Genomic DNA, 13,991 nt, shown 5'->3' on the forward strand with positions numbered 1-13,991 from the left:
CATGACGAGACATCTTCGTGCTAGCTATGTAGAGGCGACATATGAACTTGCCGAGATGTCAACCACAGATGTCGACAGACACAAGGATAATAGGCAAGCAAACAAAACTGCATCTGAGAGAGACGTACAAAAGGTTTTGACATCGATTGAAAACTTTGTTAATCCCTTCTGTGTTGACAATAAAGATGCACTGTATTGTATATCATCAGGTTCACCGCTGGAAAAAGAATCTGAACAGAATATACTGGAGGCTAACAAGATTGGTCAGCAAGCACATACGAAGTTTGTGAATGAGCGCTTGGTAGAAAAAACAATCAGTTTCTATACACCACTGCGTAAACAGAAATTGAAAACCTTTGATGACAAAAAGAAACGGAAGAAACTGACGACGTCTCAGAAGAAAGTAGTTGAGATCAAAGCAGAGCGGAATCTCTTCGGACAGCTAGTAATGCTCTCGGAACAACATGACATTAGCTTAGACAAAACCCTCAGTTATCCCCTTGGACCGGTTCCCTGGGCACTAGCCACGGCAGATGGTTGTCCTGTGAAAACAGATAAAGCGAAATTGATGCATCGCTTAGAAGCTGGGGTTGACCATCCGGAACGACCAGCTTCCAATCAAGTGATCTACATCTTCGACGGGAATGCCATGCTTCAAGCAATGACAGGGTTGCCAGGAACATTTGAGGAATTAGCAAAGAAAGTCTTCGAGAGCCTTCCAAAATGTGAACGGGTTGATTTTGTAACTGACACATATAAAGAAGATTCAATCAAGTCAACAGAGAGAACACGAAGAGGGGCTTCAGACACATTCCTGATAAAAGGAAGTAAAACAAAATTACCCCGAGATTGGAAAGGATTCATGTGCAACAGTGAAAACAAAACTCAGTTGATTGAACTGCTCCTTACAGAAGGAAGTAAAGACAAGTACGCACCAACACTCCAAAGACGAAGAATTTTCTTTGTAAGTGGTGAAAAGTGTATATGCTTATCCAGTGAAGACGGTGTGAAGACAAATGCTGCCCAAGTCCATGAGCTGTACTCGTCACAGGAGGAGGCTGATACCAGGATTATGCTTCACCTGAAACATGCCGCTGAGGAATACAGTAATAAAACAATCATAGTGCGATCCCCAGACACAGATGTTTTAGTTCTGTTGCTCACATATGTCCAGCAATTAGATGCCATTCAAGTCATGTTTGATACTGGAGTAGGGAACAAAAGACGCCTAATTCGAGTCAATGACATCATACAAAACTGTGGGGCAGAACAGTCTAAGGCACTTCTAGGCCTGCATGCGTTTACAGGTTGCGACACAACCAGCGCTTTCGTTCGCCAAGGTAAGATTAAGCCCATGAAGCTCTTAGAACAGAGTGAAAACTTCCTACCAGTGTTTTGTAGAATGGGAGCTGAGGTAGACATGAAAGAGACTGATGTCAATCTTCTAGAACAATTTGTATGTAAATTGTACCATCCAAACAAACCTGATTATGACGACATCAACAAGCTTCGCGTTGATTGTTTTCGACAAAAGTTCCAGCCGAAGTCGTCAAATGTGTTGACCAACACAGATGGAATCGATCTAAGTATTTTACCACCATGCCGCTCGTCATTGAAAATGCACATTGTTCGTGCCAATTATCAGTCGTTGATATGGAAAGCGGCCCTTGTACCATATGCTACTACACCAGGTCCCATCGGCAATGGCTGGACAAAAGACGAAAACGAAAACCTGACGTTTCATTGGACGGAGGGTAACATTCTGCCACCAGAATTGTTAGACATTCTGTCTGCGATCCCAGATGATGAAGACAGTCAGAATTCGGATGATGAAGACAAAGGCTCAGACATTGATGACGATGTTGAGTTTGACAACTACATAGATATGATCTTTGATGATGACAGTGATTGATAAACGTTCGATACACAACCCCTGCAATTTATGATTGAATACTGACCAATTCAATGCCATACCTACTATGCTTATGCTCTTATTTGCAAAACCAAGGATAACAAACATTAACATTTACTTAAAGTGTGTAGTTCGAGCTATTCATATTGAAACGTGTGTGTTATGTGCATGTATTGACAATTGTATGTCTGTCTTAGAGACCTTAATTGCAATGCAACGCCATATTACATGATATTAGATTATTGATAATTCATAATATATCGTTTTTATGTGTTGGGTTCAACCACACCCACATTTTTTGTTGTAGTTAAGCAATATTTTGCATCTTTTAAGTGGTATCTTGATAAATAAATAGTTTACAAACATCAAATTGTTAGTTCAACGATTTCAACATAAAAAAGGACAACAAAAAGGGTTTTTATATGCTATATAATGGCATATTTCTGCATTTTAACCCTATTTTTGTATAATCTAATTAATATTCATGAATATGCAAATGAGATAATCAAATTTATTTTTTACCTTATAAATAATAAATACATTGATAATATTTCAGACCTGTTTTTGAGGTGCTATAACCAAAATAATCAATGGTTTTGAATCTTAAACACAACTATGCTAAACATTAAAAATATCGGTGGTTACCATGGAAACACCCCCGCCATTTCCTTATCCAGCGCTACTTTATCATCCAACAACCGGAATGTGTTAACATATACCCTAAGCTTCAAGAAAATATAGGTGTGCCAAAATCCCGCTAGGGGGGGAGGGTTTCGATATTGGGCCCTTGGCCTAAAAAGTTGTTCATTTTAATATGGTAACTGTTTGTATGTATTATTTACTTCTGAATTGAAGCAAAATAACAAAAGATATGGAAATATTGTCGTCACTCAATCGATATCAACAGATATTCTGTTATTGTATTGAACTGGTTTAAGCAGTGAACATTCGTTTTATAACATTCATCAAGTGTGATGTACGAATGTTACAGTAACACGGAAAAAGGATATGTTTCCCTTTTCCCTTATATTTTAATTCTTATTCAAACTGAAAACAATAAAATAAGTATGTTGTTTATAAACTTGTTCACGAGTTCTGAACTGTTGTGTAGACAACTTACCGTTATTCTGAAACAAAACATCACAATTATTTATTTGAGTAATTCAAGGATTTATTAAAAAGGTTTATAATAACAAGTTCATTTTATAAGGCTTGTTTTAATGAATATTATGTCATTTCGCAGGGGCAAGGGTACACCATAATACGTCTGTATCTGTAATCGTCAGCTTGCTTATTCATGTTTTATGCACGATTTCCTCTTTATACAATTTGTATCTTTATTGGTCATCTCTCATAAGCGTCGCTGCAGTTTTATTTGGTGGTTTGTTTATTACAAAGGTCTTGAAGTCTTCCTTTAGAAATTTGTTTATAATTTCCAAACACATGATTTACTATTTGCATACGAAAACGTCCGAAATTGTCTTCAATTGTGATACAGTACCACACATACATTTTAAATTGCTGCTATTATTAAGAAACAACTGCTTATGTTCGCAGGTCATCCATTGTTGTTGTTTTTTTATTATATTTTGCAGACAATTTTCGATTGATCTTTTCCTCGAGCAACAATTCATATTGGTTCCCCTAAAATAAATATTCGGATGCAGAAGAATCTCTTAAAGGAGTCCTCTATGTGTGCAAGGTCTGTGGATGCAGAAGAATCTCTTAAAGGAGTCTTCTATGTGTGCAAGGTCTGAAGTTTCCAGCTACTATAAAACAATTGTGTAAACTCTATTAACAATTAAACACAAACTAATATGTAATATGTCTCTATGTCTTTTCAAGGTTCGCTTTACTAATTGCTTGCAAATTATTTTGAAATTACAGATACCATATACAATTTATATCAAGTCGTGATTGTATAAAATAAGTTATAATTGCATGTTATTATATTTAGTGTATATGCAAGCAACGTATCACGTTGATTCAGTATGTGAGATGCATCAATTCTTTCTATCAATGAAACTTTGTTTATTTTATATTCAAAAAGGATGTTAGCGTCGACAATGGTTAGTGTGTATGTATGGACGGAAATAGTGTATATAAGTTGTTGTTTTTTTATAATTACGGGATGATGGACGAGACGAGTGTCAACAAATTAAACTGTATTTGGGTGCTACAAATTAGTTTAACGCACGAACAGGCTTACAATATTGTTAGAAAATATAAAATGTTTTCCCTTTAGAATTAACCTAAAAGCAAACTCTTGTCTGCAATGTATTAATAATCTGTAGATCGCATTTGCCGTTGTCAGAATATCATGTCCATTAAAGCCTACAGAGTGTTAATGGTGAATAGAGAGTTACAACCTGGATTCCAGATACTTGCACATGTAGTGATATTGCTTTTGATTTAAATTACTACTGTTTGAGTTGCAGTTTTTACATATATCTTTCTGTCCGTTGATATTTGTAGTCATACAACATGAAACGTAAACCTCGAGATAACCAACTATGCATTATTAAGGGTATTGTAAAATACTTTAATGACCATAAACACATCATATCAAATGTATTATTTCTTCTTATTTCTTTGATGTACCGCTATACTCCTATCATCATGCGTAATATATTTTATATTGTATATCAATGTCTAAATTTTCTTAGTTATGATGTTATATGTATTTCTAATATTCTTGTATAAATGTGGACATGTCTTCTTTTGCTAATATAACTTTAAACTCTTATAGTATTATATTTAATTGACGTCTACTAATGATGTGTATGTATTATATTTACAAAGATGCATTTAATAAAGAAACGTTAAGTTGTGATTTACACTCTTCTCAGTGTTTAAGGGATGAACTAAAGGTTCAAAAAGATATGTACAGCATGCATAAATAATAGACCCGCGTCGTTCAATAGCGGCGTTTTGCCTTAGGCGGCCATTTTTCACGACGCGGCTAAGTTTAAACCATATGATACATTCAAGTTCATGCAAAGTAAATGTACATCACTTGTTAATGTCAAATTTTCATATACGGCCTCAGTAATACAGAAACACGAATATGTGATCGAAACAAGTCGTCTGTAACAGCATACATGAAGCTACGACATATATGTTTAGGGCTCTGGTCAGCAAATACGATATTGTACAATAACCTATATAGCAGACTTTGCGTTCCAGTGCTCATAACTAATGGGAATAAAACAGCGAAACGGGAACTGTTTTATCTCAGAGCATTGCTTATATAAATAGGAACTAGCGGCGTGTAACATGGGAAAATGCTAGTTTATTTGATTGACAGCTAAGCAAAATACAGTTAGATTTGTTTGGAGCACTTTATTTTGTGTTCTAATGATTATACATTATTGCTTGAGGAAATTTTCAATTAATACCGCACGATGCTAAGTTAAATGTGTTTTGTTGTTGTATTATTTCCAGTGTGGTGTAACAAATATTATAATTCGATCGATAGAAACAAAATTAAATCCCAAAGTTTACTTGTTTCCTATTAAAAGAGTACTGTTACAATAGTGTTATTTATTCGAGGGATGTGTGAGGTTACACATCAAATGGATATAGTTCCGACCTAAATGAATTTAACACTGGGTTAGTTCTTAACAACTATTGAACGTGTTCTTTAATTGATCTAATTAAAATGTAATGCATATATAAAACACGTTATTTCAAGAGTTTTTATTTTATATTCAAAACCTATTTTACTAATACAAATAAGATGGCTTCGACTTTTGATTATGGCTCAACAATGTTAAAACTTATACGTGCATAAATATATAAACTTCTGATTTATTGTATCGTTCAACAGTATAGCAATTATTTTGGCTATGTTGCTATTAATTATTTGTTCTTCAGCTTGCATTGTCTTTAGTAGAAGATGCCTAATAACCTAAGTAATGTCTATGTTTTCTATAGCTTATCGTGTTAAGTTTTCAAAATAAGATTAACACAACGTCTGTTTAATGGGAGATATTGAATGTAGATTACCATTAAATAATCCTTTTTATCCCACAACCAATAGATAACCTACGGTTTACATCGTTTTTAGCCTTACAGATAGAAAAATGCGCTGCTGACTGTAAAAGAAATTGGTGTGAATATGTTGCAGATGGAATATCATCGGTTTTCATAGAACAAAAAGTCCCCAAACGGTTCCGTCAGCATAGTCTAGTGAATAATCGAGGTAGGCGAATTTGAAATTAGGTGAATTTGAGACTCGAACCATTCGATTAATGACACATTATACAACAATTCATTCGCGATTTGAGGCAACGCAAAACTCATTAAATCAATTACGATTTGAAGGAGGTAATAATGATCTAATTTGATAAATATGTTTTAAGGACATAGACTATTACTTGTTGATATTTCAAATAATTTGAAAGCGAAATAAAATTTTGCCTCGAATAACCATATATATTTAATCATTACTAAAGGAAGATGACTTATTAACTAACTGCTTATATTGATTTGTTGGATATTGATATAGACTTAGAGCGCAATAGTGTTTGAAGTGCAATCGTTAAAATGAATCACAAGTATTGTTATTTCAGTGTACGTAGAATAATGCTGAGTTTATATACTTACTCGTGGGGAAAATATGTTTTCACTTAATTTTTAGTGAAGCAAATGATTTATGTACAGACAATTATTTGTCAAGATTTAAAATAAATAAAAAACAAAGGACGACTCTTTTCTTTTTTATACATATATATTATTTTATATCTATTTTCTAACACATCGATATATGATTACCCACTTTACAATATCATTTACAGTTTTCACCGCAAAAGAAACGCAGTTAATTGAGTGTACTGCTTAACAATTATACGACATAAAAAAATGCATTACTGTTTAAATGCTTTTATGATATGTTAAACCACACCGTCAATTTTTTAAACTGGTTCAACGGGGTGCATTTAACACAAGAAGGTTTTCAATGAGAATGGTTCTGCTGGTAAGGACAAGCGACTAAATTGATAATGCAAATCCGGACGGAAGCATGTTTTTGTTACAAGCAGTAAGCCTTTGCGACGACCCTAACAATAATATTGTGAAAATTTGAGATCAGGTTGATGAACGGCTTATTTCGAAACCTCACATGTTGATAAAGTCTTTGTTGAGGTTGCGGTGCGCTGTTTAAGTGAAACTGCAATCATCAGCGTGGGAATAAAAGCGTATATTGTTAAGCATAACAAGGTATAGGTGAATAAATTAAACACACAGGGGCCCACAGAAGAATCGTTCAACGTTTACCAAACACTGAATAATATTTTAGTCAGTGCATTCTTGGATTATTGAAAACGATTTAATTGTGAAATTTAAAACAACGAATGAAACATATATATATGCCCAGAGATGGAATATTTCTGCGTTTCGAACAAGGTCGTGAAAAGCGTGCTGCTGACACTTTTCATATTAGGAAACTTGCATCCAGGTGAGTACATTTAGTTATTGATTAACAGTATACATCATTTGCGATTTAAAATTCATAATTATATGTTTTGTCTATCGTGTGTTAGGTATATATTGGTAGCTTGTACATTAATAACACACGTACTTATAGAGTGCTCACAAACAAATGTTTCTGGTAAAAGTAAATATCGTGATCATGTGATGCAGATGGCTGGTTTCGGCATGATTTGTTCACTGAATAACCCATAATTGTGAATCATCATGCGTTTGTAGTGATTTTTGTTTAAACTTATTTCTACTGCAATTTCTCAAATAGACTGATACTGTAAAATTTGCACATTAATTGATATTTAGCATTCCATGCGGATTTGACATTGATTTTCTGTTACCCGTGTTCAATAGTAATGCATCATTTATGCTGTATTGTTATACAAATAGATTCATAATTTTAATAGCAAACTAAAACGCAAATTAATTCAAAGTAAGTTGAACTAACAAAAGAGTTCTTGCAAATATTACTGCTGAAAAAAGATAGTAAAAGCGGAATTTTAAAACAATATTAATCATGTTTCATTAAATGTAAAACATTATTATTAGTATACTATATGTAAAGAATGCCCAAAGTGTATGCTATTGAAACATAGACATCTTAGTATTATTTAAAAACCTAAGGTTACAATTAACAGTTTTGCTGATGAGTACAAGAAAATACCATGGTATACTTGGGGTAATGGGATTGAGATTATTATTTTGATTTGGAAAAACTTCTCGCGTAAGCAAATTATCAAAATACACGAAAATACAAGGGAGTGATACACATGCAATCGGTATATAATTAATTATCAGCGATCCAGAGCAGTGATTTGTGAGAGAGTATGGCTTTTTAATCGGGGTTTAATGCATATTTAACGCGGGTTCATTATTTAAGCGCTTATCAGTTTTCCAATAACAAATAAATAAATAGTACATCACTCCATTCATTACATTTTATTATTTTGTCAACAGATAATAATAATTCATACTTAGCCAACGAAAATCAATTTAGGAATTGTTTACAGATTTATGTGAATATTGAATCTCAAACGCGGACATTTGATTGCAATAATTAAAAAGGTATAATTATAAAATGTTTCAATGATGACAGACTATTTAACGAAACAACAAACAATTTATTACTGAAATATGTTATTGCCATACGGCAATATAAGTTGTTTTGCACTTAGTCTACTGAACTGGATTAATTAATAGATAATTCCGGCCTCAGAAAAGTCACATCTATGTCAGGAGGTCTGTTGACTTAACAGGTCCTCTTTTGAGTTTCTGCTCATTGTGAATTTAAATAGCCGTGCATACGACGACTTCTTGACCGCAATCCACTTCTGTTAAATATTGACATGACGCTTTAACATGTGAGTTAAATATAATTGATAACACATCAAATTAATTGGAAGTTAATCCAATATTAGACTATTGTTTAAGCATTTGGTTCTGAATAAATATATACAACACTAGTGTAAGCATGTATATAAACTCATACTGGGTTAATGTAGAGAATGTGTTCCTAAACGTTGGTAATCGGGCTTACATTAGATTTGGTTCGACAAGACTTGCTTGTTGAATGGGGGATATAACAAATTACAGGAAGCATTGCAGACATTCCATTATGCTCTACCCAATCCAAATAAGATATACCAGCAATAAATGATAGTAAAAAGCAGCGATTCAGAATTTTACTATGATGGCATTTTAGTAAAAATCGAACTTGCGTTGTATGCAAATGCATGTAATAGCCCAGTAATAACTACTCGAGTCAAAACAACAGTGCCCATTATCGCATTTTAAATCATGAAACTGGGTATTTATATAAAATAATCCTTAACATATAAGAGGGAAATCCCAAACTGACAACGAACCATGTTTCTGTCACAGGTTGATACGGACAAATCGATTACTCTACAATGTGTAGATTGTGTACGTCTCATTAGCGCTCAGGCAGAAAACGTTGTCGATGATGATAATCTAATATCTCTAGGTCCGGTCAGTCCATTAGAATCAATACATGTTGATATCTATATATACATTTTCTAAAAGGATCAATTCTTCTGTTATTATTTTTAATTTGATATCAATGACAATTGATTATCGCGCTGTAATCAAATTGAAAGTTTGCCTGTGCAATCTGCAGGCTGAGCTTTAGTGGGTATATCTGCTTTAGACATTTCAATCTTTAGATCTACATAATTGTTTTTGAGAGTCATAAGTCAAGCCATAAATGTGTTTTACAAACATCCATATTAAATTGCAGGTGGTTTTGCTTTATTTGGAAATATACTCTTACAAATCACAAAGTATTACCTACTTTAATTAGGATGGTCAATAACAGAAATCTTCGAAAGTGCTACGCAACCTTCTTTTCTTGTATGTCAAGGGTTAATAAACTTATATGATCTAATATGGAAACCATGAGCGAACACTCAAACAGGACAACCAACGGTAGTTAAGTACCTATATTAGTAAGAAAGGTCGGTTAAGTTAGTGAAAACAACTTTTCAATACTCATAACAAAGGATTGTTCTGTTGGTCCTATTACAAACAAGTGTTATGGATGTTGGTAGCCGAATTTGTTAATGTTTCACCATTTTCAAGTAGATAATGCATATCAGCAATAGTAGTTTACACGATTTTCTACTTTATTAAAACATGCATATTGTTCTCGAAATATGTTTCGAGCGTTTCCATATTTTTTCATGCATTCAGCACATAGAATTTCCTATTCGGTATTACAAGTTTCGTAGAAAAGACTTCGGGTAATATAACCACAAATGTCGTAATATTTTATTACACAATATTGTCAAACACAGCAATAATGAGAGCTTTAATGAGAACATGTAGTTATAACACAGCTGTAATATATTATGTAACAGTTACGGGATTGACATACTTATATTCCACTTTATTAAAGAGTAGATTACCTTTTCACACGTTTACTACGAATATAGTCTAGAGAATATAGCTCTTCTAAGATGGTCGTTTTAAAACAATGTTGTTATACGACACCGGTTTCGAATGCACGCAAACCAGCCAATGTTCATTTTCTTTCTTTTAAGAACATTACATATTAAATAAAAAATATGTTGGTCTAACACGAGCTGCTGGTTTAGATAATGACGTGTATTCCCGCGGCAGATATTTGCTCGATTTTCTCAAAGTGTTTATACGACCCAGTAACTTGGCATTCATAATTTTAAAGAAAACGTTTTATTGGCACAAGGCCTTTGCTTATACAGTTGAAGCGTTGTTTCCATCAGTATAATTGTTGTACTATTCTTGTCCGATGACCGAAGCTGATAAGTCGTTGTCAATTAGCTTAACTTGAAGTGTCCAAATTATATGTTTCTTTGTGTCTTATGATTCTTATCTTACTAATTTGGCTGATGTTCTTTAAGGAACGTATTGCCCTCTTAGAACGGGTAAATTCAATGATGTTGTCTTTTATTTGAATACGTACATACATTCATACATACATACATACATACATACATACATACATACATACATACATACATGCATGCATGCATGCATGCATGCATGCATGCATGCATGCATGCATACATACATACATACATACATACATACATACATACATACATACATACATACATGCATACATACATACATACATACATACATACATACATACATACATACATACATACATACATACATACATACATACATACATACATACATACATACATACATACATACATACATACATACATACATACATACATACATACATACATACATACATACATACATACATACATACATACATACATACATACATACATACATACATACATACATACATACATACATACATACATACATACATAGTAAGCGTTCATGTGCTGATAACTGCGGGAATAAAACAGCGAAACGGAAACTGTTTTATCTCATAGAGTAGCATCTTAACATCGGAAAAAGCGACAGGGAAAATTGCTACTTTATTTGATTGACAGCAAAACAAAATACAGTTTGTTATAATTGTTTGAAGACCTATGTTGTTGTGTTCTCATGAATGTATATCATTTCTCGAGGAATTTCCAATTAATATCACACGATGATGCGTTAAAAAAAATATATTATATAATACAGTTTGTTCATGTCTTTTGAGTTATAGATTATATTCAAAACATTGTGTAACTAATACAATGATATTTATGACCTTTTGATAATGACTCGATAATGTTTAAGCTATTGCATAAAACATAACATAAGCTCTTTTTTTAACGTCTAACAATATAAGAATAATTTTGTTACATGGTTATTCATTAATTTTTACAACAATTTGCATTATCTTTCATAGGTAATGCCAAACGATCGCATATCTAAGCATTCTAAAGCACAGGCCCCTGTCGTGCGTTGTTTTCAAAATTTCATGAACGAAACGGCTGTTGCATGGAAAGATATTGATTTAAAAATACGATTGAACAACAGTTTTCATCTTTCAGCCAGCAGATGACCCTCGCATTCGCCTAAGTATTACAGCTTTTTACGAGTGTACGACTACAAATAGCATGTATGGGCATATGTAGATGACAAAAGGAACATATCCGGTAATAGGTTTTCACAGTACAAAGAGTCCCCAAAGGATCCTGTAAAATGGGTCTTAAGCGTTATCGAGCCAGGCGAGCCTGATGTGTTTTAAAAAAATAGGGTAAACTTGAGACGCAACTCTATCGATCAATGGCACATTAAACAACAATTGCTCCGCGTCGATGAGGTAACAAACGGTGCATTTAATAATTGAATATTGAAACTAGTAGTTTATGTTCTAATACGAAGAATATATTTAAGGGCAAACGCCATTACTTGTAGGTATTTCAAATTATTTTAATGTGCAATGCAATCTTTACTTCGAATTACCGAATCCATTTATACATGCTAAAAGGAGGTGCCATAGAAATTAAATGGTGAATAGCCATGTAATGGATATTGCAATCAACTTAAGGTAGCAATATTTTGTGATGAGAATTTGTTTTCCAAATAAAGCACAAAAACAAAACGTCATTGTATGTAAAAAAAATACTGTTGGGAACTCATGGGCACGGGGAACATATGTTTGACTTAATTTTAAGTGAAGCAACGGATAAATTAACAGCGATTAGTATTGTGAATTCAGACCACGTTTTAAATAAATACATAACAAACTCAGCAATTTTGCTTTTTCATACATCTAGAATACTGTATCCGAACGCCCTTACCATGGCGTTTATATATGCAAATACTTGTAATAGTATACGAATCTTATAACACAATGAAATATTATTACCAACCAGATTATATTATTAACTGGTTTCCCATCAAAAGAAAAGCGGTTCATTGATAAGAGTCTACGGCTAAACAATTAAACGATATGTAAAATGAATCACTGATATATTGTTATTATAACATAGCATACCGTGCAATTGTTCAATTGGTTAAACAGAGCGCATTTAACCACAAGGGAGTCTTAAATAAGAATTGCACTGCTTGTAAGAATGAGCGACTAAATAGATAATGCAAATCCTCACGGAAGAATGTTTTTGTTGTGAGCATTGAGCCATTAAGAGGACTATATTGTGAAATTTTGAATTCATGATAATAAGCGGTTCATTTCGGATTCTCACATGTTAATAACGGTCGTTTTAATGTTATGGAGTGCTGTTTGAGTGAAACTATATTCAGCAGAGCTGCTATATAAACACATATTTAGTTGGATATATAGGGTATTGGTAAAGTGATTTCACGTACATTAAGACACAGCAGTATACCAAACACTGAGTTGTATTTTAGTCAGTTCATTCTTGGATTACCCAACACGAGTGTATTGTGAATTTTATTTTATTTTTCGAACATATAAGATGGGATATTTTTGCGTTAGGAACAGGGTCATGAACAGCGTGCTGCTGTTCCTTTTCACATTAGGAAACGTGCAATCAGGTGCGTATAGTTACTTAGATATTAATAATCAGTAACATGTACGATTTAAAATGCGTCTATTTGTGATTTTGTTTAAATCTACTGTGCATAGCTTGTAAGCTTGTAAATGAATATCAAACACAGATTAAAATTGTTCCTAAACATTATTTTCACCCGGCAGTAAAACGCGTTTTCATGTGATACTAATAGGTGATTTTCAGTTGAACTTTATTCTGTAAATTATAAATAATTTCATTTTGCGTTTGTACTGACTAAATATTACTGTGTTTAATCGGTGAAATAAAATAATTCTACGGCAGTTTCTCAAAGAAAATATTTAGATTTCTACGCGGATTTTTCATTGATATTAGCTGATTATTTTTTAGAGCGATTCCACTTATATACCATCATTTATTCCTTATTATAAGACAAAAATATTCATTTTTGTAATAGGTAACTAACACGCAAATTTATTTCGAGATAAGTTGCAGTATTAAAGGTGTTCTATGTTTAATATTACTGCTGAAAAAAGGTAGTAAAATGGGATACTCATTAACATCTTACATTAAATACGTGTATTACTTTCATATTCTTATTCTGAATTGATCAATTTCATGTAATGGAAATATGGAATAATATTTGCATTGTTTGGAAACATTCGGTAATATGTTTTACT

At 33.1% G+C, this 13,991-nt stretch overlaps 1 protein-coding gene across 1 annotated transcript in view; it reads left to right on the top strand.

The window, feature by feature from the left end:
* The first annotated feature begins 13,140 nt into the window (after nucleotides 1-13,140).
* The window catches only part of LOC127851733 (uncharacterized), a 49,846-nt gene continuing 48,995 nt past the window's right edge, over nucleotides 13,141-13,991 (top strand). The window contains exon 1 of the mRNA XM_052385594.1: nucleotides 13,141-13,336. Coding sequence (XP_052241554.1) covers nucleotides 13,258-13,336 — 79 coding nt within the window. The 5' untranslated portion in view covers nucleotides 13,141-13,257. The remainder of the gene's footprint in view (nucleotides 13,337-13,991) is intronic.

This window comes from Dreissena polymorpha, chromosome 11 (assembly GCF_020536995.1).
Source record: "Dreissena polymorpha isolate Duluth1 chromosome 11, UMN_Dpol_1.0, whole genome shotgun sequence".
Lineage (NCBI taxonomy): Eukaryota > Metazoa > Mollusca > Bivalvia > Myida > Dreissenidae > Dreissena > Dreissena polymorpha.